Below are 27,998 nucleotides of genomic sequence, written 5' to 3'. Positions count from 1 at the left end.
AAAATGTCAGACCACTTTGTGCTTTAATTAGTCATCTTGAACAACTTCTAAAAATTATCCTGCATTTTACCATGTGTGGCTGTGTGTTCCTATTTTAAATGAATTGCATGTGTGGCTTATTAAAGTCATCAATTAAATTAGACAATTACTAATTTGCCTATTTTGACAATTTCCCAAGCTGTTCAGTTCCAGTGGTTTGATTTCATAAGCACAGAAGCAGTGGGGTGTTCTAATACAGAAGCAATGGGGTGTTCTAATACATAAGCAATGGGGTGTTCTAATACAGAAGCAATGGGGTGCTCTGATACAGAAGCAATGGGGTGTTCTAATACAGAAGGAAAGGGGTGTTCTAATACAGAAGCAATGGGGTGGTCTGATACAGAAGCAATGGGGTGTTCTGATACAGAAGTAATGGGGTGTTCTGATACAGAAGCAATGGGGTGTTCTAATACAGAAGCAATGGGGTGGTCTGATACAGAAGCAATGGGGTGCTCTGATACAGAAGCAATGGGGTGTTCTAATACAGAAGGAAAGGGGTGTTCTAATACAGAAGCAATGGGGTGGTCTGATACAGAAGCAATGGGGTGTTCTGATACAGAAGCAATGGGGTGTTCTGATACAGAAGTAATGGGGTGTTCTGATACAGAAGCAATGGGGTGTTCTAATACAGAAGCAATGGGGTGTTCTAATACAGAAGCAATGGGGTGTTCTAATACAGAAGCAATGAGGTGGTCTGATACAGAAGCAATGGGGTGTTCTAATACAGAAGCAATGGGGTGCTCTGATACAGAAGCAATGGGGTGTTCTGATACAGAAGCAATGGGGTGTTCTAATACAGAAGCAATGGGGTGTTCTGATACAGAAGCAATGGGGTGTTCTAATACAGAAGCAATGGGGTGTTCTAATACAGAAGCAATGGGGTGTTCTAATACAGAAGCAATGGGGTGTTCTAATACAGAAGCAATGGGGTGTTCTAATACAGAAGCAATGGGGTGTTCTAATAAACGTGCACACTGCTTTACCGGAGGAGTGTAATATCATGATAATATTGTATGCTGTGCCTTAAAAGCGTTCCTACAGTATACTGTATAGAGTTGTGTAGTGTATGTCTTCTATAATCAAATCTATAGTGAAATCACACAGCCTACAGTAATTGTAATAAGAGATTAGATAGTAATTAGCTTCATTTTAAATGCTTCTTTTTTAATTTTTTTTTAAATATATTTCCCTACTATTCTCTTGTGGTCCTAATTCTGAGTTCTGTTGCTCCATTATTAATCTCTTATCATTTTTCTCTAACCCTGCCTGTACCTGCCTTAGAGCTGCTTTGATCTGGTCTGGAGAATCCTAACTGCCAGGACTGAACATCCTTTCTCATTTCAATTCATATGACCATGTGAGCGTTTAACTCTCCCAACCCCACCTACACCACGTGCATACAGAACAGAGAGGAGGTGGGGCTGGCAGTTAGGAATCTCCATGCTTCAAGTCCACCATAGCAAAAGCACAATGGATGAGGCATAGTGAAATCATGGTAAAGCCTAGAGAGGTATAGTAAAGCATACAATGGTAAACAATGTTAAAGTGTGGTAAATGCATTGGGGAAAACTGCAGAATTACCATGCACATTTACCATTGTAAACTTTTATAAGGTAAGACTGCACTCTTAGCCCCGGCACACCGATATACTATAGGATTGAAATACTACATGATGCTAAACACGTATACTGCTTATTATTTTGGAAGAAGTGTTGCTCGGTCTTCCAGCACGTCCAGTGGTATTGTTTGGTGGTCCTGACGCTGCCGTGGTGATTCACGCCGTCTCGGTGGTCAGTCTGGACACAGCTGGTCCAGCACTCTGAGGATCTCGGACCCGTGAAGCAGGCGGGACGCAGCGGTCAGAGGGGCGTTGACCTCGCACTCCCAGCGGGTCAGCACCGGCAGCACAGAGCGGTCAGCAGGACTGGACAGCAGACAGGAGGACAGCTCTGAGAGAGAGAGACAGACAGAGAGGGAATTCTAGTTTGGTTGCTTTTTTGCTGGATTCTCTCCAGGGCCACAATGTCTCACAATGTAATTACCTGAAATTCAGCACAGAGAGAAGAACAAGCCTTTTCTCGTTCCCAGACCTTTCTTATGTTCTTATGTCTCTTTGGTGCTGTGGTGGACACAGTATTCTCAGTGCGGGCTCATCAGTCCATTATACACCCTCGGCATGACCTCCTTGGAATTGTGCTCTACACTTACAAACCCAAGCATTCTGTTTGCCTGTATGATTACTCATCCACACTATCAGTTTACTGACAGCGATGAATCTGTTACAACACCTTCTCTTTCTGTTGGAGAGCCTGTTCCTAGTTCTATGCCACCCATTTGGTATCTGAAGCTAGCATTCTTGTGACCCGCGTGTAACGCTTCACATTGGAGGACATGGAGTTTCATTGGCCAGGTTTCTGCCCCGTTCTGCTTGAAACCCACCTGGTTTCCAGGGAGTGGGGTCTGGTGGCTGGGTGGCACTGCAGTGGTCAGCCGTGCCCGCTGTAGCTGCTCCTGCCCACGGCCCCCAGGGCACGGTGCCTCTCTGATCTGTCTGCCAATGACAAGGGGTCTGACCTGGGCAACAATACAGGCGCTCCATGAAAAAAACTTAATAAGTATCTCCTTCCCCCTGTCCTGAGTCTCCATTTCTAGCTGTGTCCTCTGGTCCTGGTTTCTGTACTGCGCTTCAAGTAAGGGCCAGGGTTAACTAGATCAACTAAGATTTTAAAGGCTTCAATGAAGCTCCCTCTAATTCCTCCTTGTTCTAGGCTATAGGCTTTAACAGTGTGCAACCTACAAAAGTGGCCTCTTTTCATCGCAGTTGGATAAGTAGATCTCTAAATAAAGTGCGATAGACAGATCACAGTCACAGATTTGGATACTCTCAGTAAATTGTGCTCACGGTTGTCCGAAGCAAGTTTAATCTGAACTGGATAAATTCTCTAGATTTGTTCATCTAGATACCTCTCCTGTATCACTGTTGCTTGTGCAAGTTTGAGGGTGCAGTACCTGAGCTCCACCAGCAGGCGTCTCCCTCCGTCTGTGGAATGCAGGCGGTGTTTTGATTGGTCCTCAGAGGGAGTTTGATTCTCTTCCAGTGGATTGGTTCCCCCAGATGTTCACACGTGCACTGGAGCCAGAGGAAACACAAACACATTGATACCGGACTTGACTTAAATATCTTGATATCTCTGAATCATTGTCTCCTCTTTATAAATATGCTGAGGATTTTAATGAGTAATCCGTCTCACAAATTCAGTGGGAAGCTAAATATGATTATTTTACTAATCGTGCTGAATGACTGGGGGGAACGTTTGTTCTCTATTCTCAACACTACTGTACTTTCAAATTGAAGCTCTAGTCGGTTTAAAGGGTTAGCGATTCAGTAAACATGAACCTCAGGCAGTATGTTATTCATTGGTGTTGTTATCTGAGCAGTTTATTTCAGTATATTTGTGCTGCTCATAGTTTAAATACCGTATTCCTTTGAATTTGAATTGTCAGTTTTGTACAACAGTGTAATTGAGGTTGTATCTTTGTAAATGCATATTTATTTGATGTTTTATTTTTTCCTCAAATTGAGGGTGGTAAATTTGGGCTGCGTCTTAAATTTGAGGGCATCTTAAATTCGAAGGAAAACGGTAGTTCTGCAGTGACTGTACTTTTAAACACTGAAGGTCTAGACCAGACCTGGTCCTCAAGTAAGACACTGCCCCCCGCTCAGGTGTGTGCCTCTCTGCTGCTCAACGCACCTCTGTGTTCGACTGGCTGGACTGGGACACAGAAGTCTGCGGTCTCCTCTTCAGGCTGTTGCTAAGGCTGAGCGTTCCGTTCACCCGACAACTGTTTCCATGGAAGTACTCCTCCAATGTGTTCCTGCAAGACACAGGAGTTTATTTTTATGAAGAAAAATATCTTGTGCAAAATAATAACAGGGTGGCGATAATGTTGATAGTACTAATTAGAGGTCAAAATATAAACCAGTAATCATGTTGCTGGTGCTAATAAGAGAAAATAAATAGATTTTGAATACTTGGTTTTAGCTCATTTAAAGGGGAACAAGTGGCAATGTTGCTAGTGCGTACCTGGTTTCTTGTAGTGTGATATTTGTAGAGGTCCTTGCAGAACAGGGGGTCTGCTGAAGCCAGTTTGGGCGCTGGGGGGTCCCATTGATGGCCCTGCTGAAAGGGGGGTCAGAGGGCCACAGCACCCCTCGCTGCTGACTTCTGGGGGGAACCTGGGGGCAGAGGGGGCTCCCGAAACTGGGGTGTTTGGGTAGGTTGGTCCCCTGAAAGGTGGGGGCTGTGTACCGCTCTTCTCTCAGCTCCAGGGAGGGGAGAGTGAAGCAGCTGGCCTCCCCCACCTCCCCCTGCCCCGAACCCCACTCCTCTGCCCCCTCATTGATGGGGGTCAGCTGGAAGTCTTCATCGTCCATAGGGATATATGGAGCCAGGGTCTCCAAGTCCAGCTTACTCAAGTCCTCCTAAAGGAAAGACACACAGGCAGTTATAGTATCACAAGTCATCTTTCCATGGGAATCTATCAGCAGCAACTACACCAAGAACCCTGCAGTGCAGCTCACTCACAATATCTCTAATCATTTCTCTTCTCTTTCTATCGCAGACCTGACACAACAGAGTTCTCGAGAAATACACTCAACACGACTGGAGGAAACCACTGAGCACTTTTATACATCCAGGTCGTAGGTCCGTACGAAGATAGGCTAAAAGAACTGAATCTATTCAGCATACAACAAAGAATCAGGGGGGGACATGATCGAAGTCTTTAAAATCTTCAAAGGAGTCGACAAAGTTAACCTGAACCAACACTTTAAGAGCAACTCAGAAACCAGGAGCGGAGGAGTTGGAAATGAAGTGGAGACTCAGGACAGAGCGAGGAGACTCTTCTTCAAACAGAGAGTGGTGAGGGGATGGAATGGGTTACCTAGTCATGTTGTTGAGGTAGAATCACTGGGATCCTTTAAGACCCGACTTGACAAAGTTCTGAGATCAATCAGCTGCTCGGACCCGGATGAGCTGAGATGGGCTGAACAGCCTCCTCTCGTTCGTAGAGTTTCTGATGCACTTGGTATCATTACCTTTAATGAATGCAGCGGTGCCTGAAGCAATCGATTGTTGCAGGCTACGATCAAACAGCACTGTTGGGATAAGATGCTGTAAGCTCCTTCCAGCTGGGATGCAGGTGTGAGCGGCTGTACTGTACCTGGCTCTTATCCTGGTTCTGCTCCCTCGGCTCAAACATGGGTTCTATCAGCAGGACCGGCTGGCTGTGTGGGTTCTCCTCTGGGGGTTCGGAATCCTGCACAGGGGAACACGGCGCGGTGGGATCCTCCGTTTTTTTGGATGTGAATTTTCAAACACTGCTGAACTTTGCACTTTTACATTTAGAAAGTTTTCATGAAATGAACCGCATTGTATCGCTGACGAGTGCAGACAGATGGATAACTATACAGACTGATGGACCGGCGCGGAAATATACAGCTTGATAGACATACACACAGACTGAAAGGTTCTTAGTTATACAGACTGCCAGACAGAGATGCATAGCTAGGTGTATGGCTGTACAGACAGACAGACAGACAACTTCTTAATTATACAGGCTGACAGACAGACAGGTGCATGGCTGTACAAACAGACAGACAGGCAGACAGACAGGTGCATGGCTGTACAAACAGACAGACAGACAGACAGACAGGCAGATCTCACAGTGACTTACAGAAAAGGAAGTGACCTCGCAGCTTTCTGTTGATGTCTCGCAGGACCCCTGGTTGGGGTACCCCCTGAAGGGGGTTGGGGAGGGGGTCTGTGTCCCACAGCGCTCTGCCCCGTACCCCAGGGGAGCCCAGTAGACCGGGAGGACATCAAACTGCTCCAACTCTGCAACACAGAGTGCCAGACAGCTCTTCAGCGCACTAGTCTTGGAGTGCTGGTTTTCGCCTTAAAGTTATTTTGAGTCGACTCCGTTTCTTAATTAAACTCTTGGAAAAGTGCTGATTGTGAAACAAGATCACTTTTGTTTTTTCTCCTGTGACTTGAATGAGATTCTGTTTCATTGATAATGTAAAATAAAGGCAGCTCCTTACTGTTATTTCAAACCGAACACAAAAAGTTAAATTGATTTCCCCCACTGATTCAAAATCTTAATGACTTGTTGCAGAAAACCTGTTTTGCAAATAATGGATTTCTCTTAATTACGTTTAATTAAATCAATTTAAGTTCACTTGCTTTTTTGTGTTCGGTTTGAACATTAATGAGCTGCCTTTTTTTTTTACATTATCAATGAAACAGAATCTCATTCAAGTTACAGGAGAAAAAAAACAAAACTAAAAGAGATCTTGTTTCACAACCAACGCTTTTCCAGGAGTTTAATTAAGAATAACTTTAAAAGGGACATCATGTGATCCAAAATAAAAACACAAACAGCCCCAGTAACTTGACCAGACTGCACCCAGCTACCTCCAGACCCTCATCTCTCCCTACACCCCCACTCGACCTCTCCGCTCCGCCTGCACTAGAAGACTAGCTCTACCTCCGCTACGCTCCCCTGCCTCCCGAGCCCGCTCCTTCTCCACCCTTGCTCCGCAGTGGTGGAACGACCTTCCTACAGATGTCAGGACTGCCCAGTCCCTGACCACATTCCGGCGCCTCCTTAAGACTCACCTCTTCAAACAGCACCTGTAGAACTCCTCTGTTTGTATCCTGGGACACTATCACCCTTCATGTAAATGTGCTTTATTTTGCTCTTATCTGCCCCCTATTTTACTGCATTTAATCCTGTAATTCAGAATACTGTAATCTGCCAAGTGTTTAACCTGTAGTACTTTGTATTTAATCATATCCTGATGTAACTATCACTATTTAATCATATCCTGATGTAACTATCACTATTATCTGCTGTATTATTGAATTGTGGTTTGTCACACTTGTACTTTGCTTGAACAAAAGTTATTGTATTTCTTGCTCTTATTGTATTACTTGTATTGTAACACTTGAATGTATTTGTATTTGCTTGCGATTGTAAGTCGCCCTGGATAAGGGCGTCTGCTAAGAAATAAATAATAACTTAATAACACAAGGTGAAAGAAACATTCAACACAGTAAAGGAAATGCTTTTGGGTAACACAGCGATGGTCGTATTTTATAACTAGGTTTTGTAGTATTCCCTAAAACACTGTGTTATGATCTTTTGCTAATTGGTTGCTGTATCTTTAAGTGATGTATATAGCTAATTTGTGCCAGCTCCTGGGTTTTGGTGAAATTGATAAATCACTCCAGCTTGCGCTCTCGTGGTTTATATGTCAGCAGAACCCCTCGACAGAATTACAGCGTTATTCTGCACAGTTGGGCGTAACGTTTTTCCTTGTATTTTTTCACTGGCTTGCGAATTCCCTCTTTTGGTTCTAGTATCAAGTTCTTTCTCATGTATATTTTGAAAGCAGAGCACTGTAAACTCATATATAGATATCTTCTCACCCCTGTCGCTGCTCTCGAAGTCCAGCGCTATGATGTCATCGCCAGGCTCGGGTGCCAGTCGTGCCAGCTCATCGGGCTCCTCCCACAGCTCGGTGAAGAGCAGGTGGGCGTCGTCGGGTGTTGCCGTGGCGACGGAGGGGCGGGGCTTGAGAAGAGACTCTGTCTGCTCCAATGAGAAAATCACCTCCGATTCCTCCAGACCACTGAGGTGAGGGAGAGAGATACACAGCTATGACCAAAAATTTTGCACCAGTCTATAGAATTAACTGACAATTGAAAAATGTGACGTTTCGAAATCCAACATGAAATACTGTGCTACTGTTACGGCTTTTGGTAGACTTTTTTTGCAACATCATTTTGTAGTTTCTTTGATTGCATGATGTTTAATAAAATATCAATTTTGTTCATATAGTTTTTTTTTTTTTCAATCCTAAAATTCTAGGTGATGCTAAACTTTTGGCCACAGCTGTAGACTGGTAAACTGACCTAGCAGTTTGTACTTGAACAGGGTAGAGGCAGAGAGTTCAGTGTGACTCGGAGCTGGTAAAGCTGGCTGCACAGTGGCTCACCTCAGGATGTAGTTGACACAGATCACGCTCTGTGGCTGACCGCTCCGGCTGTCGTAGATGACCGCTGCGTCGGTCTGCACCCACACGTAGCCGCCCCTTTTGGCCAGGAGACGGTAGAGACCGGTGGAGGACTGGCCTTTACTGAGCACTGCAGACAGAAAAATACAGCTATGGACAAAAGTCTAGCATCACCTAGAATTTTAGGACTGAGACATAAAAATGAATCTATATGAACATAATTTAGATCTTTCATTTAACATCATGTAACTACAAAATGATATTGGAAAAGTCTACCGGAAGCCATAATAGTTGTACAGTATTTCATGTAAGATTTTGAAACGTCACATTTTTGTCAGTTTTTCATAAAGTATATGGAAAACCACAAAACGGTGTGTAATTCAATATGTTAACATAACATTATACAGCAGGTTTCATTCGACTTTATGAAGCAAAATTAATTCTATAGGACATACACACCATAGATTCATTATTACTTTTATAATACTTTGAGCGCAACACAGAAACCGGGTTCAGAGAACACAATTGGTAATTAACTGGAAATAGACAGGATGGAATGGGCTGTCTAGCCACGTTGCTGAGGCAGAATCACTGGGATCATTTAAGACCTGACTTGACAAAGTTCTGAGATCAATCAGCTGCTAGGAACCGGACGAGCTTAGATGGGTGGAATGGCCTCCTCTCATCGGTACATTTTCTTATGTTCTTATATTACGTCAGTAATGGATTTTGTGCACAGAGGGGCCAGGCTAGACCTAAGTCACTTCAAAAGGCGGCCCAGCTAGAAAAAAGTTTGAGAACAGCTGGTCTAGTTGGTAAATGAACGAAGGAACGGATGGATGGATGAATGAAGGATGAATGGACGTCCTTACGGCTGTGGTGAGTCCTCCTGACGTGGTCCGTGTCCACAGCGTGGCAGAACTCATACACTGAGCGTCCCAGCAGCTCACCTTCCTCATAACCCAGCAAATCCTTCACCCTGGACAGAAAAGCAGTTCTGTGTCAGTGATCTCAATCGGGAGCAGGTCTTTCACTGCAGGAGGCACCCCGCGTTTAAGAAGCACCTTTAAGGTACAGTAGGTCGCACTGACCTAGGGTGGCAGTAGGTGAAGCTCATGTCCATGCTGTGTCGAGTCAGGAAGGTGTTGGGGTTCAGGCTGCAGTCACTGCTGCTGGGGACCGGCACGGGCTCACAAAGCAGGACCAGGCAGCCCTTGGGGGTCCCGTAGGGGGTCTGTGAGGGGCAGGGCAGCTTCAAGTGGCCTGTGCAGTGCAGGACCTGAGCAGGGAGAGTTATTACACAGATATCACACTGTCACGGAAACTGTATACCAAAAACACTAAGAAATGACTATATTATTCAACTTGACTGGAGTCTCTAAACCAGGGGGGGTCAAACCGTTTTCTGGCTTTCGTTCCACCCCGAGCTCTCAGTTACTTAACTGTAATCCGTTACAGTTACAAGTTACCTAGAGTTACTTAACCAGTTACAGTTCCAAACAGTTTCTTCTCAGGCACAGTTTGCATTTTACAGAGATATTGTTTTGGGTTTGGTCAGGCTGCAGCTGGAAATATTCTTTGAAGATCCAGCTATCGAAGCCACTCCCTCCCTCCTCTGATGCTGTTTTCTAGCAGGATGATCTGAAAAGCGCGGTCGTGTGACGTGTAGGGTTTGACTTGCACTGTGGAAGCGCTTTCTGATTTTGCTGTGCGTTAGCCTTAGTGCTTTTTTAAAATATAACTAAAAGTAACTAAGTTATTTTTCACAGAACATGTAATCCGTGCCAAGATTCAGTTAGCTGTGTGAAAAAGGAATCACCACAGTTACTGAAAATGTAATCAGATTACAGTAATGAGGTACATATAATGCACACCTCCTCATCAGTATACAGGATACACAGATCCATAACTGTGATTGGTTGATTTGTTACATGGGAATTAAAATTGATTTTGTTTGCTTACTTTCCAGGAAGCTGATTTGAGGTTGACAGTGCGGCCCTGATTGGTCAGAGTGCACTTCATTCTCAGGAAGAAGTCACAGTCCCGCCTTCTCCCCACCACTGAGGGCTCTGGAGAAGAGAAAGGGAAGGTTCAGATACTGCCCGACACAGCCTGTGAGCACGAGCCTAGTCTAACACAACGCCAACACTGATCAGGCTTGAACCCTGGAAATACTGAGGGAAACCTTGAAGAAAAGTCATGAAGCAAAGACGTGTGTCCACTTTTGTTTATTGTACTTTGACCTCAATAACACTGATGAAGGCACTAGCTGAAACGCTGGTCTGCTTGACTCAGTTTATTTCAGTCTTGACTCACAACACTGATGAAAGCATAAGATATCTCTTTGACACACATAGTTTTCCCAGGGTGCTCAAATCCAAAGAGTTTTTCACGCGAGGAGCAGGGGAAGCTGCCTGGGAGATGCCCTGTGTCTGATAGTGAAACTGAGCCCGTGTTTGGCGTTGTGGTTGACAGTTTTTCGAGGCTGGCTGTATTGGGTTTGTTCTGCTTTCTAATTCAGCCGGTGTAAAGCAGGTACCTTGCTTAGAGTTCAGAGCCTCGTTCATTTCGTCCTGGTCACAGGGGTGGATGAACTCAAAAACACTCTGCCCGATAAGCTCCATCTGAAACAAAAGAATTCAGAAACACTGAAAGAAAGGAAACATTTTGACTCGAAGTTCAATATCATCATTGCATTCTCTGGTCCAGCTCAATCACAACAGGTATGCCAAGGTTTATGAATAACTTCCATCTTCATTTACTGTTGGGTTTGCTTCCTGAAGAAGAAAATAAGTTTACCAGGTAAATCTGCACACTAACTTTGCTTTAATTGCCAGACCTCCCTATGCTTTACAATGCTTCCCTATGCTTTACCAGACCTCTCTGTGCTTTACAATGCTTCCCTATGCTTTACCAGACCTCTCAGTGCTTTACAATGTTTGCCTATGCTTTACCAGACCTCTCTGTGCTTTACAGTGCTTCCCTATGCTTTACCAGACCTCTCTGTGCTTTACAATGCTTGCCTATGCTTTACCATACCTCTCTGTGCTTTACAATGCTTGCCTATGCTTTACCAGACCTCTCAGTGCTTTACAGTGCTTCTCTATGCTTTACCAGACCTCTCTGTGCTTTACAATGCTTCCCTATGCTTTACCAGACCTCTCTGTGCTTTACAATGCTTCCCTATGCTTTACCAGACCTCTCTGTGCTTTACAATGCTTCCCTATGCTTTACCATACCTCTCTGTGCTTTACAATGCTTCCCTATGCTTTACCATACCTCTCTGTGCTTTACAATGCTTCCCTATGCTTTACCAGACCTCTCTGTGCTTTACAATGTTTGCCTATGCTTTACCAGACCTCTCTGTGCTTTACAATGCTTGCCTATGCTTTACCAGACCTCTCTGTGCTTTACAATGCTTCCCTATGCTTTACCATACCGCTCTGTGCTTTACAATGCTTGCCTATGCTTTACCAGACCTCTCTGTGCTTTACAATGCTTGCCTATGCTTTACCAGACCTCTCTGTGCTTTACAATGCTTCCCTATGCTTTACCATACCTCTCTGTGCTTTACAATGCTTCCCTGTGCTTTACCAGACCTCTCTGTGCTTTACAGTGCTCCCCTATGCTTTACCATGTAACATAAAATGCTACTGTACTAGTATTATGGCTTCCGGTAGGCTTTTGCGATATCATTTTGTAGTTGCTTTGATTTCATGATCCTAAAATTCTAGGTGATGCAAGTATGTGGTACCTGGTGGATGCCCACGTGGCTGGCCACGGCCTCGGAGGTGTACACGATGTGGCCGCTCTGGGAGATGAGCAGCAGGAACCCCTCTATCGACGCCCCCAGGACTGTGTCTCTGTCCTCACTGTCCGCCTTGCGGTCACCTGCACCTGCTGGACGATAGGACAGTGGTCACTTCTGAGACACGGTTTGCACTCCACCGCTGTCTCGTGGTGCTCAGCTTTAATATGGGTCAGCACTTCACTTCAGTCTTTTGCTGGTCCAGTGGTTAAGAAAAGGGTTTAATACCAGGAGGTTCAAATCCCGGCTCAGCCACTGACTTACTGTGTGTGACCCTGAGCAAGTCTCTTAACCTCCGTCTTCTGGCTTTTGTTCCACCCCGAGCTCAATTACTTAATTGGCCTAATTATTTGATTAATTGGACACATTTAACACATCTCTCCAGGCTTCAAAATGTTTTATAGGTAGAGTACCTTAAATCAAGTGCATTTCTGAAATCATCCACTGCAAAAGACCTTGAAAATATTAAGCATGTCTTATTGAACAAATAATTAGATCAATTAAGTAGGAATAATAGAAAGCGTGCCATGCTGGTGGCTGACCATTGGGCTTCTTTTGCTCACCTGTGTCCAGCAGGGCTCGCAGTCGCAGGTAGCTCAGGGTCAGTCTCACGATGGACGCCTTGTCCAGGTGGAGGGCAGTGCTGTGGGGCAGGGGCAGCTGCAGTGCCAGCTCTGTGAACATCTCGCTCTCCCTGCCTCTCCGGCTCTGCGCCGCGGCCCGGGACTTCTCTCTCCGCCTCTCCGAGCACACCCTGCAGAGGAACACACAGGGATTCAGGCATCGAAACACCGGCAATGATTCACAGGGCAGGGGCAGGGGCTGTGTGGAGGACGGAAGAGTCTCTCTGGCTTGGAGAGAATAAGGAGGTGCTTGCGTTTAAAGGCTTGCTGAATTAAAACTGGAGAGAGTCCAGCGAAGAGCAACCAGACTCATCCCGGGGCTTAAAGGAATGAGTTATGAAGATGGCAGACCTGAATCTAGCCTGGAGCAAATAGGAGGGGCTTCACGGAAGTCTTTAAAATCTTCAAAGGAGTTGGCATAGTTAACCTGAACCTTTAAGAAACCGGGACCAGAGGACACACAGCTGGAAATGAAGTGGAGACTCAGGACAGAGGGTAGGAGACACTTCTTCACACAGAGAGTGGTGAGGGGATGGAATGGGTTACCTAGTCATGCTGTTGAGGCAGAATCACTGGGATCCTTTAAGACCCGACTTGATACATTTCTAGATGAATCAGCTACTAGGAACCGAACAAGCTTAGATGGGCTGAATGGCCTCCTCTCGTTCGTACCTTTTCTAATGCTCTTATGCTCTGAAGACATTTGTAATCCCAGTAACTCAAATCAAGTCTTTTTGTGGCACCATTTTCAGGTAACATTTTGCGTTTTAACTTGAATGAGAGTTAAAACCGTGTATGGTGCATTGCTTCCTGATCTCCAGCAGAGCCGCCTGATTTCAGGAAAGCGTTCTCCAATGCAGAACAATACCGAAGGGAAGGGAGAGCTGATGAGGAAGTGAGGGGATGAAAAGCTAGCCGGCGACCTTGTGAAGAAGCCTGATGCTAAAAATACCCAGCGACGCGACAGGGCTCCACAAAACAGCACCCTAAACACACCCGCTTTCTGTGCCCAGAGGAAGGTCTCAGAGAAACAGGACGGCAACAACTGTTCAAATCAACTTGTTTAGAGCAGCGGCTCTCAGTTTTTGGACCCCCCGTCCTCTTGTCTGTGTACCGTTTAATAGACTTTTTTTACAGACAATTCAGACTTACGAACAACCTCCATTCCCAAGGTGTGCGTAAAGTAAACCGATTGTAATAGGCAAATAAACCTATCACATTCAATGACAAACATTTCCACTAGAAACCAAAGTCTGGTGGAAATATATGATTGAATGTAATCAGGTTCTTTTAGCATTTTAAACTCAGCACTGTTGTTTAATTGATATGGATGGAAGATCTGGATGCGTTTCAAGCACACAGACTTGGAGAAGCCGGATGTTTTTGAAGCTTCCTTTATACTTTCTTTGCAGTTTTGTTTAACCTCAAAGTTTCTGATTGAGTGTTTGATGTTACGATAAAGAGGCACAACACTACAGTAGAACTCCTGGCCCCTCTCTTCCCCCCAGTCCAGTAAAATACGAACCCCCTCTATCCCTCTGAACAGATGGTCCCGCTCAGCGCTGATAAGTCTCAGTGACGTCAGCGGATCCCCCCGCACGCAGTGTGTAAGGGAGGGGCTGCTGTTATCTGTGACACACCGAATGCTCTGCTGCGTGTCTCTTTCTCTGATATGAACTCTGTGTTGCATACTGACGTAACAGCTGTACTGAAGCACCCTACCAAAATACTGAGACACACACACACATGCAAAAAACAACCACGAAGAGGGGGAAATCATTTTTTGATTTCAAAGAACTTCTAATCAATTGAATTTATTTGCTTTATTAATATAGGGTGATGCTAGACTTTTGGTCAGATCTTTGTACATCTTTTTTAATACTTAATGCCTTACAGGCTATCTTCTCTTGTGTGCTCTGTATGATTATGTATTGCTTCAGTTTATATCATTTGTTTTCTGTTTCTCTATGTATAATTATCTGGGTAGGGGAAGCATATTAGCATTGCGCTGCCCATGAGAAGCACTGTTCGCTAGAGCTTGTGCATCACTGAAATATATCCCCCACCTCACTTCCTCAGTCAGCCTTGCTTTTTTAGAAGCATTTTTTACTGGAATAGTTTAGTAAGCATGGAAGATGATGAGAGATGAATAATCATAAAGAACACACATAACAGGCTGAATCACTGCGATTTATTTTTAATAAATCAGCTACTAGGACAAGCTTAGCTGGGCCGAACGGCCTCCTCTCCTTCGTACATTTTCTTTCAGTATTTCAAACAGAAGAAAAAGGGTACGTGTGATTGTAGTGCTAATAAGATGCAAGACTTTTTAAAACCCTTGCTTAGCACTTTTTTGTCCTGCTGTGCTTTTAATGAATTTTAATACTACTACTTGGTATATATTTGGCTTCCAAATTATTTCACATGATCCACTGCAGTAATGATTGTAGCACGTTTTCATTTATTTTGGACACTCATTTTAAAATGTAGGTCTACTGGGGCTCCCGAGTGGCGCATCCAGTAAAGGCGCTCCGCGCGGAGTGCAGGATGCGCCCTATAGCCTGGAGATCGCAGGTTCGAATCCAGGCTATGTCACAGCCGACCGTGACTGGGAGTTCCCAGGGGGCGGCGCACAATTGGCTGAGCGCTGCCCGGGTAGGGAGGGCTTAGGTCGGCAGGGGAATCCACGGCTCACCGCGCATCAACGATGGCCGATAGGGCGCCTGTGGTTCTGCAGTGGAGCCGCCAGATCTGTGTTGACCTGCGGCACTATAGGTCTGGTGGCATTGCTGTGGATCTGCAGTGCGAAAAATGACGGCTTGGCAGGAGCACGTTTCGGAGGACACGTGTTCCAGCCTCCGTTTCCCGAGTCGGCGGGGGGGTTGCGAGCGGTGAGCCGAGGATACAGATAATAATTGGGCATGCTAAATTGGGGAGAGAAACTGGGGTAAAAAAATTGGCGACGAGTCAATCCTCACCCCTCCTCGAGTCAATCCTCACCCCTCCTCGAGTCAGTCCTCACCCCTCCTCGAGTCAGTCCTCACCCCTCCTCGAGTCAGTCCTCACCCCTCGAGTCAATCCTCACCCCTCCTCGAGTCAATCCTCACCCCTCCTCGAGTCAATCCTCACCCCTCGAGTCAGTCCTCACCCCTCGAGTCAATCCTCACCCCTCCTCGAGTCAATCCTCACCCCTCCTCGAGTCAATCCTCACCCCTCGAGTCAGTCCTCACCCCTCCTCGAGTCAATCCTCACCCCTCGAATCAATCCTCACCCCTCCTCGAGTCAGTCCTCACCCCTCCTCGAGTCAATCCTCGTCCCTCCTCGAGTCAATCCTCACCCCTCCTCGAGTCAATCCTCGTCCCTCCTCGAGTCAATCCTCGTCCCTCCTCGAGTCAATCCTCACCCCTCCTCGAGTCAATCCTCACCCCTCGAATCAATCCTCACCCCTCCTCGAGTCAATCCTCACCCCTCCTCGAGTCAATCCTCACCCCTCCTCGAGTCAATCCTCACCCCTCGAATCAATCCTCACCCCTCGAATCAATCCTCACCCCTCCTCGAGTCAATCCTCACCCCTCCTCGAGTCAATCCTCACCCCTCCTCGAGTCAATCCTCACCCCTCCTCGAGTCAATCCTCACCCCTCCCAAATAAATAATTAATAATAATAATAATAATAATAATAATAATAATAATAATAATAATAATAAAAGTATTTATTGAGATGTTTTTTTCAAGTTCAAATTGTTAGATTTGAGTCTGTAGAAAGCTTGCAACTAGTATTGTACTCACCAAATGATCATATAAATAAAAAAAGTTTACAAACTGCTTGACAGTGCTTGCCTATGCTTTACCCTCTACGGTACTGTACACATTGTTTTCGCTGTGCTTTATTACATTTCCGGTGCTTTTACAATGCTAAACGGTTATAAAGGTACTTTATATCACTTAACTATTTCGATCATTTCTGTTTTTCTCATAGAGGATACTAGGGTCACGTTTAATGATCTATACATTACAGACGCTCTTTAACTCTCTATTAATCCAGCTCCGACTATACAATATTACCGCATGCCATAAAAATATGCATTTAGTGAAACGAGTACTGAAAAAAAAAAATCAGGTTCATACATTTTAGGGCACCGAACCTAAAACTGAGTAAAATCAAAAATAAGAAAAAATATCATCAATGACTATGAGACATCCATTAAAATTCTAAAATAAACTTTACAAACTTTAGTCGAGACGTTTGTCGTTTGTTAAGTTTATTTTAGTATTTCTAAATTCAATAGTTCTGGAGACATTTGGAAACACACACACACACACACAAAAACAATCTTCGACATTAAAAGCGACTTCTCTCTTCCAAAAGTTTGTCGCTGCATTTATAAAGCTTCTTTTAGTGTTTTTTTAATGTGATAAAGACTGCTTGTCAAAACGTTTATCACTGAATTTAATAGGTTTGTTTTAGTATTTCTCAATGTAATAACAAATGCAAGTGCAAACGTTTGTCACTGAATTTATCAATTTTCTTTTGCATAATAAATTAACCCGGCGTATTTAAACTGATATTGCTTCGGTCTACAATACCAAAATCACAATCATTTATAATACATTAACCCATATATATATATATATATATATATATATATATATATATATATATATATTACACTGTATTTTTTATATGTTGTGCAAAACGGATTTAGTACTTTTAAGAGGTGACCATTCACAATGTATTCGTTTGACCGAATAAACTATTTTGTTTTGTTTTAAATCCATTCCTTCCAAGCTATTAAAATATTAGAAAAATCCCTGCTGTGTTGATCAACAACACGATTAAAAAACAATGCCACTCACCTTTTCTTGCCTGTTCTTTCGCTCATTTGTAAAAAAAAAAAAGTTTTAAAAAGTTCTATAACGTTGAAGTTTTCCAATCCGTTACAAAGAAATTACAGCAGTCGTTTTTTTTTTGCAGGACTTCTTAGTGTTTAGAGAACTCAGGTGATTCGATGATAGCAGGTTTAATATAGACTCTGTCTGAGGCAGGCTTGCTTTTGACAGCCCATTAATAAAGAAGATGGACAGCTAAGTCCTGCCTATGCAGACCAGGGCAGACACAGGGACCCGTTGGGTCCTAGAGCCCTTCACTTGTACCCTTGAGTGTACACCTCTTTAATTGAAATCGCCAGTTTAACTCAGACCACTCAAGTGACCCGCACGTTGACATTAATTCAAGTTGCAAATTAGATCATTTTAAAATAATCAATGATCAATAATCAATCAATTTATTTTTATATAGCGCCTTTCATGGCATGCTTTTTGTGCGGGTTGTACAATGGCTGCTATGGGTCTGCAGGGTTTAATGTTAATTTGCGGATATGTGACTCTGGAAATGAGGTTCACTTGGGTGGTCAGGGTGTGGATGACTGCTGTCAGTTCAGCTAACTTAAATCTGGAGCTGGACAAGTGGAAACGTCGCCATCTTGTGGTGAGCTGGTAGAAATGCAATTAGCTAGTAGTAGCAGCTTTCATTGACAGCACCAGTATTGTCGGCTGGATAATACGAGTCTTGGTTATGTAAATGGTTTTCGCATTCACTGCTCATTATTTATTTCTTAGCAGACGCCCTTATCCAGGGAGACTTACAATTGTTACAAGATACCACATTATTTATTTATTTACACACAATTACCCATTTATACAGTTGGGTTTTTACTGGAGCAATCTAGGTAAAGTACCTTGCTCAAAGGTACAGCAGCAGTGTCCTCCACCTTGGATTGAACCCACGACCCTCCGGTCAAGAGTCCAGAGCCCTAACCACTACTCCACACTGCTCCACTCAACAGGCGTGCATATACCCCAACGCTATTACCAGCCTGGTATATTTTATTTCAAGTCATTGGATCCTATGAGCAGCAACTATAAAGCATTTGTTGTCTCGTGTACTAATGTAATATTATGAAATTTAAACACGATTATTTACCATACTGGTATTAAAATATGCCAACAGGAAAATGTAACACATGGCAGCACATTTGCACCACTTTTATACCGTTTCGAAGCATTCTGTTTACAGACAGCATTCTGTCTGCAGCCACACGGCTTATAATATTGCACGTAGTTTCCTTCTGGTTTTGAGAGTTCTGCCTCTTAGCTCCTTTGGACAACAAGACAACAAGACAGCGCTGAAAATCTAACAGCCACATTTAGAAACGTAATAAATTATATATTATATATATTACACCCTGTTTTTAATATTGCAGACCATATTGGTTCATACAGTGTCAAATACTGGCAAATAGTCTAGGGGCTCATTTAAGAGCATGTATGAACGAGAGGAGGCCTCTCAGCCCATCTAAGCTCGTCCGGTTCCTTACAGGAGCCTGTGTGGTCTGGTGGTTAAAGAAAAGGGCTTGCAACCAGGAGGAGGTCCTCAGTTCAAATCCCGGCTCGCTCACTAACTCTGTGTGACCTTGAGCAAGTCACTTCACCTCCTTGTGCTCCGTCTTTCGGGTGAGACGTAGTTGTAAGCGACTCTGCAGCTGATGCATAGATCACACACCCTAGTCTCTGTAAGTCGCCTTGGATAAAGGCGTCTGCTAAACAAACTAACAGTACGGTGCTTGACTACCCATTGTCCACACTGAGACCTGCATAAACCTGCTTGCAGTGGGAGGGGAGTTGCTTTGGATAAAGGTGTCTGCTAAATAAACAAATACTAATAATAATAGTTGCTGATTGATCTCAGAACTTTGTCAAGTCGGGTCTTAAAGGATCCCAGTGATTCAGCCTCAACAACATGACTAGGTAACCCATTCCATCCCCTCAAGTCTGTCTCCACTTCATTTGTGCCTGTGTCCTCTGGTCCTGGTTTCTGTGCTGAGTTAAAGCCCTGTATTCTCCAGGGTTGTCAACTCCTGTTCAAAAGACACAGGTCAGTGTTTTCCAATTTCCACTCAAGCATGTGGAGTTACTGCACACCCCTGGGTTCACACCTGGAAGTGCAGTAGAGTGCAAATGTATTAGAAGTAACACCTTCATTTATATTCTTTATATACCTACCTGCTCGGTCCTGTGAGAATTAAACATTTTCAGTCAGTAGTCAGTGATATAGAAACTCGTGTGAAAATGTTAGACCACTTTGTGCTTTAATTAGGGATCTTAAACAACTGTACAACAAATCAGAACTACAGAAGCAATGGGGTGCTGTAATACAGAAGCAATGGGGTGTTCTAATACAGAAGCAATGGGGTGTTCTAATACAGAAGCAATGGGGTGTTCTGATACAGAAGCAATGGGGTGTTCTGATACAGAAGCAATGGGGTGTTCTGATACAGAAGCAATGGGGTGTTCTGATACAGAAGCAATGGGGTGTTCTGATACAGAAGCAATGGGGTGTTCTGATACAGAAGCAATGGGGTGTTCTGATACAGAAGCAATGGGGTGTTCTGATACAGAAGCAATGGGGTTTTCTAATACAGAAGCAATGGGGTGTTCTGATACAGAAGCAATGGGGTGTTCTAATACAGAAGCAATGGGGTGTTCTAATACAGAAGCAATGGGGTGTTCTGATACAGAAGCAATGGGGTGTTCTGATACAGAAGCAATGGGGTGTTCTGATACAAAAGCAATGGGGTGTTCTGATACAGAAGCAATGGGATGTTAACTGCACCAGCTTCACATGGTTTGCACTCACAGAGAGTAGAAGAAACAGGTGAGCTGCTTTTCTGACTGTCTCAGAGTATAACCACTGATATTTACCTGCAAAACTGGCAAAGACATTGATTTCACTGATTTTAATAAACTGATGTATTCTAAAATAAAAACCGGAGAGAAAGTACCTTGATAATGCTGTATTAGAATGGTTTTACGAGCACAGAACGGGCAGCAATGGGAGCGCGCAGCTGTGGAAGGGATGGGTTAAACTGCAGTCGCCAATTCCAGAGCATTTGCTTCTTTGTTTTGGCTGGCGTTGTTTTGCCCTCGTAGTAAACTCTTGACTCCTACCCTCCCAGGAGAGAGCCGGCCCGGTCTCTCAGCTCTGTGTTTGAACTGGCCATGCCTGAGTGGAACGGATTGGTAGATGCAATTGCCCAATTAAAGGGCCGTGTGTTGAACTTGTCCCAGCTCTGTTGTTTGTTGTCTTGCCAGCCTGTTGTGTACATGGCTAGGGTTTTGTATTCAGCGCACTCGGCTTCATAACATGTTAACTTCTTATTAGAATACTTTCTACTGCTTTTCAAGTGACAAATGAATATGAAATAAGTATGCACAGTTTTAACTCTGGTTGAATCGGATTGTTTTATTCTTGAATTTTTTTTAATGTATTTATTTATTTTGTTATCAGTACGTTAATTAATTTTATACAACAAAGCGTTGGGATGCCTAGCATCGGATAACTTTTTCATATTCGGCTGTCCCACATGAATTCTTACTGGTGTGGTGTTATTTTGTGGTACGTGTTAAAATGTGGTACACCTCGTACTGCGCTTGCCCGGGCACGCGCAAATGATTTTAGCTCAGAGAACATGGAAACACCCGTCTGAACGGGGTACGACGTACTGAGTTTGGCCCTTAAAGTTCTTCACAATTTCACAATTCAGCAAATGTATGCGACTTTAACTGATGACTGAGCAACAAATTTGGTTATCTAAAATGGTAAACATATATCCGATTTTGTGGGTGAACGACAGTTTGTCTTGTTCGTAGTGTTTTGTGCCGTCGCCAATCACAGCTCACCATTTTCTGGCGTTAAACGGGCACGCGTACCACATTCTGACGGTGTACCACATTCTGATGATGTACCACTTTCTGATAATGTACCACTTTCTGGCTCTACGTCGCATCGTATTTTGGAATCTTGCGTTCTTGCATTTAAATCCAAACGGGAGGTGAATCACACTCATCCGAATTAAGCTGCATTGCTTAGCAAATGCAAAGATTGATCAAAGGAAAGTAATCATCCGATATCAGCTGTTTACATGTAGGTTTAAAAATAGCTCCATTACAAAGATTGAATATATAAACAGAATACTCCCTGGTGTTTATTTCACTCAGGAGTGTAGCCGTAAACACACTCCACCCCCTCGGGGCCCTGCTCTCCTCGTTAGTGGAATAACGACAGTACTAATTTAAGAACTTTTGAGATGGCTCAGTACCGTGAAAGCGGCTTATGAATGTTCATGGTGTAAGGTGCAAAGAACAAAATGTCAAACTGAGGGAACATGAAGCCACTTTTTCAGGAACAGCGGCTTCAAACCTGATTCCAGGAGACCTAGTCTGAGGTCGCTGTATCAAACCCCAAGTCTCACCCTGGTGTGGCGTGCAGTGGCCTGAAACCTGGTCTTCTGAACAGTGGCTTCATGTTCCCTCTAAACACTAACACAATGTTTTTATATTCAGTACAATCAGTGGCAGCAGAAGCTTTTTACGATTAGGGGGGCGAAGCTTCCTCTGTGCTATTTTTAGGGTTCCCACCGAAACACGATTCATGAGTTAATTCTGAAAATAATTAAAGCCCTACATAAATCTCGGCGAGACCTTCGAAAACATGCACCTCAGTTGCGACCAAAGCATGAAAAAAAAATTGCAGAAATGTAGTTCTATTGTCATAATTATGAAGGTTAAAAATGGGTCACAAACAGCGCTTCATATTCTTATTTCATAACACTCCCGACTGAAATGGCAGAAACGTGAAATAACTAGCATTCTTTTTTAATGCCAATTTTATACACATGTATAAGCAGAAATGTTTTACAGTAAATCGCTCACAAAAAAACAAATCCAGCAAACACTGTAGACTGATCCGGTGCATTTAAAGTATTTCCCAGTATTTCAAGCATGGTCTACAGCACCGACAAACACCTTTTTTTTTTGCTTGAATTCATGCTGTCTGTGCAGAAACACATGTGATCAAGTGATTCCCCTAGAGCAGTGCTTCCCAATCCTGGTCCTGGGGGGACCCCCTGTGTCTGCTGGTTTTCATTCCAGCCGATCTCTCAATTACTGAACTAGACCCTGAATTGAACTGATCATCTGCTTAATTAGACCTTTTTACTTGTTCTCAGCTCTTAAACAGTTGCACAGTTCAAATTGCTTATAAAATATTGTAGCTAACTTGAACTCTGGAACTGTTTAAGAGCTGAAAGCAGGTGCTAAAATGTATTTGCGAAAGTAAAAAAGTGGTAATAATTAAATTAAAAATATCCAGTAGACTGCGTGTGTTAGTGCTGATCGTGCTGTTTGTTCAGTAACGTGTTCGTGAAGTTTATTCAAGTAATCAGTCTGCATCCAGTTGTTTGATTTCTATTATTATTATTATTATTATTATTTATTTCTTAGCTGACGCCCTTATCCAGGGCGACTTACAATTGTTACAAGATACCACATTATTTTTACATACAATTACCCATTTATACAGTTGGGTTTTTTTACTGGAGCAATCTAGGTAAAGTACCTTGCTCAAGGATACAGCAGCAGTGTACCCACCGGGGATTGAACCCACGACCCTCCGGTCAAGAGTCCAGAGCCCTAACCACGACTCCACACTGCTGCCCTACATCTGCTGCCCTACATTTCTACATCTTGCCATTCAAACTAGCTGCTATCGCTGCTGCTGACACTGACAACATTCAGAGGTAGGGTTGCCAACAGGCCCCTTATTGTATTACTTGTATTGTAACACTTGAAATGTATTTGCTTACGATTGTAAGTCGCCCTGGATGAGGGCGTCTGCTAAGAAATAAATAATAATAATAATAATAATAATTCGGGGACACTGTAAGACAGGTGAGGTTTTTCATCTCCTCTCTAACCGCAAATTCATTGATTTTATTGAACATGTGAAGTGAGTGTGAATTGTCGCTAAAGGAATTGAATTGTTTCGCTAACTACTTACTAAAAGCACACACCTGTCCGGGGGCGGGAATGACTTCCTGAGAGGATCAATCAATCAGACCTCTAACAGCTTGCTGATTTGCTGTACTTGTCTGCGCAGGACTGTGTGAAGCAGGAAGAAATATTAAATAGAAACTCCAACCGCCAAGGTTGAACGTGAAAGAGTGCGGGTGACTGCAGAATTCTCCATGTTTCGATTGATAGTGTTTACCATGTAAAATTTCAAGCAATACGGTTTTAATACATGTTATGATGCTATCCTGATAGACTCGCCACCCATATTAAACGCACTCATTGAAGCCGCTCACGCAAATTCACACCCACTTTACTCGCTGATTTAAAAACAATTAATTTGTGGTTTAGAGGGGAGTTATAAAACCTGACCTGTCTTCTTGTAAATCTTTTTCAGGTTAAAGGGAAGCTCCGACTCAGAGCTGGGGGGGGGGCAAAAACATATTTCCGCCCGCCCCCCCCAATGTTTTCATGGGGGGGTTGAGTGCCCCCCCTGCCCCCGCGGTTCTGCCGCCAGCGAGTACAATCTAAAGTACTACACTACCATACTACAATGTACATTGCATTCAATGAGTAAGTTCAGTTTGTTAACCAGACAGCCCCATATTACACTAGAACGAATTCAAATAAATGTATGAAGATTTTCTTAGTGTAATCGCTAATTTCCTAAGCTTGAGACACTTTTTGGATGAGAATTGGTAAATACAAACCTATAGCTTTTGTAAATCCCAGGGTTTATTCAGTAAAAACGGGCACTATTTATTTGTAAGTTAACTTTTTTGTCTAAGTTGTTCAATATTAGTTATGCTGCAAGTCTGAAAAAATTATACCGTTTGTATAAACGAGGGTTAATAATTTCACCCCAAAAAATAGCTGTTAACCTGACAGATTGTAAATCAATTACACTTTCCTAACTGATCACACATATAAAAAACGGTAATGTATTTCCTTTCTAATGTGTAAAGTTTTTTTTTATTTAAGAGTGATTCAGCAGAACCTGATTGATTCTCTGTATGTCCGAGTGGAATCAAAGCCTGATCAAATCAGATTCCAAATTCTGGAAACAACTCAAATAATAACACACACACTCCGATTATCAAGCTATCATTATTGCAGCTTTTAAAAGGTTCAGAGCTCAGGAATTCACAACTTAAATAAGATCATTTAAGAACGAGAGAAGGCCCATCGGCCCTCGTCCGGTTCTTATTAACTGGCTGATCTCGGGTCTTAAAGGATCCCAGTGATTTAGACAAACATCCCATACCCTTTCCACTCTCCTGTCCTCTCAAAAGTCCCCACTTCATGTCCAGCTGTGTCCTCTGGCCCTGGTTTCTGTGTTTACTAAGAAACACATGGTTAACTCACTGTTAGGCAACATTGACCATTTTTTTTAGTTATGAAATAGAGAGAGGACTTTTCAAATTTGAAAAAAAAAAGTTATTTGATACTTTTTAAAAATGCACTACATCTTTTATAGGCCCAATGCAGGATAGTCCCTTCCTTTATATTTCACTAGGAGCTGCTTGCAGTCTATATTTCATTGCTATTCAAATTATTATTATTTATTTCTTAGCTGACGCCCTTATCCAGGGCAACTTACAATTGTTACAAGATATCATATTATACAGATATCACATTATTTATTTTTTACATACAGTTACCCATTTATACAGTTGGGTTTTTACTGGAGCAATCTAGGTAAAGTACCTTGCTCAAGGGTACAGCAGCAGTGTCCTCCACCTGGGATTGAACCCACGACCCTCCGGTCAAGAGTCCAGAGCCCTAACCACTACTCCACACTGCTGCCCTGTAAATTGTTTGCTCCACAAACTCACCAAGACAACGCAAGCCAGTGGAGGTTTATAGGAGTCCTTTGGGCAGCCGGTCAGAGCGAGCGGTCCCGTGGGACGACTTCCAATCCCAAACTGGCCATTTCTAACCCTGACGAAGCGTTGACCTCGCTGCACCTCGCCGGAAAGAGCTCGGGATTCCCTTGTTAACTGGAAAGTGTGGATAATGGAGTCAGCTGGAATCAGGGTAAATACCCGCAAAACAGTAATATTAACTGAATCCAGTATTTTAAAAAGGTTTCGCTATCACTGCACACTAGGGTACTGCCCGCAAAAAAGGTACAACATCTGGAGTTAAAATCGAATCCATTTTTTTCCCGCTGTTTGCAGTTTTATATCTGCGCTGTGCAAAGAGAGTCCAAATGATCATTTAACCGTCAAACTGCTTCCATCGCAGGTCCAGGAAGTGCTGTTTTGTTGTATTCTCAAGCTGTGCCGTAAAACAATCCCACTCGACTCAGCTGCCCGGTTTCAAAATGATCCCAGTTTGTAGTTCCAGTTTGTGCTCAGAATTGGCGTTCTGGTTTGGGATCTTCTCTGGGTCTGCCTCCCTCTTTCTCCCTGCTCCCTATCGCATCGGCTGGCTGTGTACTGTGGAGACAGGCAGCTGAGAAAAGGCCTTTTGCCTTCCCAAAAGTTGTCAAGTTCTGGTGATTTATTGAAATTTACTTCCTGTGGTTTGAATTCCATTTTCTTTCACTCTCCCAGCCTGCTCGTTCCTAATGACTCTTGGTTGAGGCAAGCTTATTAATCAGGCCTTCTGCTTTTAAGAGTTTACTGCGGTACTCTGTGGTAAAAGCACAGCACAGTGTAGTAAAGCACAGAGACGATAATGAACCAGCCCCCCTTCTCAAAGTCTACTGCATTGGTATCCCCTGGTAAAAGCACAGTGAAGATAATGAACCAGCCCTCTTCTCAAAGTCTACTGCATTGCTACCCCATGGTAAAAGCACAGCAAAGCGTAGTAAAGCACAGAGAATTCGATTCAGCCCGTTGATTGGCTGATAGATCCTTCATTAGAGTGCTTTACTGTCTGGTCTGTGTTTCAATTACATGTAATGCGTTATTGTAATCCGATTACAATTTTCAGGAACTTGTATTGTAACTGTAATGATTTATTTTTCATACAGGTAACGGATTACATTTTATACAATGAAATTACTTTTTGCTACATTTTTATTTTTTTAAAAAGGACTCCAGCTAACACATCATTTTGAAATTTGCAAAGCACTTCAACAGTGCAAGTCAAACCTGTCACATGAACACGGTTTTTATCTCTGGAAAATGTAAACTGTGCCTGAAAAGTATCTGTAACTGTAGTAAGCAATGTTTTCTTCAAAGTAATAACTTACAGCTTTGGCCAGAAGTTTTGATCACCTAGAATTTTAGATCTTTTATTTAACATCATGTAATCAAAGAAACTACAAAATGATATCGCAAAAGTCTACCGGAAGCCATAATAGTAGTACAGTAGTATTTCATGTTAGATTTCAAAATGTCAATTTTTTTTGTCAGTTTTTCATTCAGTATATAGAAAACTACGACGCGGTGTGCAATTCAACATGTTAACGTAACATTATTCAGCGGGTTTCATTCGACTTTATGAAGCCAAACGAGTTCATTCTACCAGTTTCGCTATCACCTAAGGAAGATATGTGAGAAAGCAGGCAGAGACTCCCAGATCCAGGTTGAGATGTGCTTGCTGTGGGTGTGTAGACAGACCTCAGGCTACATTCACTGCCCTGATATTCACAAGACTTCACAGGACAGAGCGTTCATTACCAGTGACAGCGGATGATTGATGATCTGTTTGTAATCGTGACCGGCGTGCCATCCCTCCCTCCCTAATCGCAGCCCCTCAGAGAGCAGATCCATAGCCATTAGAGACCCACTGATGGCAAAGTATTCTCTAATTGTTTTCAAACCCCGAGCAGACTCAATGTTCTGCAGTAGAGGCTCCATCTCAATCAAAACAACCGTTTTCAATGCTTATATAAACGTACAATAACATCAACAATACCGGGCCGTGGTACACTGAATGGGAGAGAGGAATTAGGGGAGACTTGATTGAGGTCTTAAGCAACTTAAACGGAGTTGACAAACCCGAGACTTCAAGCACACAAACCAGGACACAGCATGGAAATTAAGCGGGGACAGACTAAGGTCAGAGGGAAGGAGACGCTTCTTCACACAGAGAGTGGTGAGGGGATAGAATGGGTCACCTAGTCATGCTGTTGCGGCAGAATCACTGGGATCCTTTAAAACCCGACTTGGCAACGTTTTGAGATCAATTAGCTACTAGGAACTGAAAAAGCATAGATGGGCCAAATGGCCCCATCTCATTCGTCCATTTCCTTATCAATCAATGTCAGTCCCATCCCATTATTATTTTTTATTATTATTTATTTCTTAGCATACACCCTTATCCAGGGCGACTTACAATTGTTACAAGATATCACATTATACATTATTTCACATTATAAAGATATCACATTATTTTTACATACAATTACCCATTATACAGTTGGGTTTTTACTGGAGCAATCTAGGTAAAGTACCTTGCTCAAGGGTACAGCAGCAGTGTCTCCCCACCTGGGATTGAACCCACGACCATCCGGTCAAGAGTCCAGAGCCCCACAGACAAAATGCAAAGTTTGGATATTGAGTCCTCCATTGACCTTTAAATAAAGAA

General features: G+C 43.3%; 1 protein-coding gene across 5 annotated transcripts; it reads right to left on the bottom strand.

Moving 5' to 3' along the window:
- Nucleotides 1-4: 4 nt before the first annotated feature.
- Nucleotides 5-26,192, bottom strand: LOC131709427 (hypoxia-inducible factor 1-alpha-like). Of its 5 annotated transcripts, none has more exons than XM_059011959.1 (16): nucleotides 25,292-26,192; nucleotides 12,491-12,681; nucleotides 11,874-12,019; nucleotides 10,659-10,743; nucleotides 10,082-10,188; nucleotides 9,211-9,398; nucleotides 8,992-9,098; nucleotides 8,102-8,249; nucleotides 7,533-7,735; nucleotides 5,776-5,936; nucleotides 5,263-5,358; nucleotides 4,125-4,522; nucleotides 3,792-3,915; nucleotides 3,049-3,169; nucleotides 2,479-2,613; nucleotides 5-1,988 (listed from the first exon to the last, which is right to left on the bottom strand). In XM_059011959.1, the coding sequence occupies exons 2-16, from the start codon at nucleotides 12,609-12,611 to the stop codon at nucleotides 1,831-1,833; spliced, it is 2,298 nt and encodes a 765-aa protein (XP_058867942.1). In that variant the 5' UTR covers nucleotides 12,612-12,681; nucleotides 25,292-26,192; the 3' UTR covers nucleotides 5-1,830. The 5 variants fall into 5 exon arrangements, with proteins under 5 accessions (XP_058867942.1, XP_058867940.1, XP_058867939.1 ...); XM_059011957.1 differs by lacking the exon at nucleotides 25,292-26,192 and adding an exon at nucleotides 17,406-17,633 and having other exon boundaries at nucleotides 11,874-12,016; XM_059011956.1 differs by lacking the exon at nucleotides 25,292-26,192 and adding an exon at nucleotides 17,406-17,632.
- Nucleotides 26,193-27,998: the final 1,806 nt, after the last annotated feature.

Source organism: Acipenser ruthenus, chromosome 43, assembly GCF_902713425.1.
Source record: "Acipenser ruthenus chromosome 43, fAciRut3.2 maternal haplotype, whole genome shotgun sequence".
In the NCBI taxonomy this organism is placed as follows: domain Eukaryota; kingdom Metazoa; phylum Chordata; class Actinopteri; order Acipenseriformes; family Acipenseridae; genus Acipenser; species Acipenser ruthenus.
The sequence above is the reverse complement of the archived record's forward strand: the minus strand, read 5'-3'. Positions and strand labels throughout refer to the sequence as shown.

Coding starts and splice junctions, on each gene's coding strand:
- LOC131709427 (XM_059011956.1), bottom strand. CDS start 17,431: ATGAGCGAAAGAACAGGCAAGAAAAG. Junction 7,736..8,101: donor TGTGTCAACTACATCCTGAG/GTGAGCCACTGT, acceptor CCCTCACCTCAG/TGGTCTGGAGGAATCGGAGG. Junction 5,937..7,532: donor CTTCGAGAGCAGCGACAGGG/GTGAGAAGATAT, acceptor TCTGTGTTGCAG/AGTTGGAGCAGTTTGATGTC.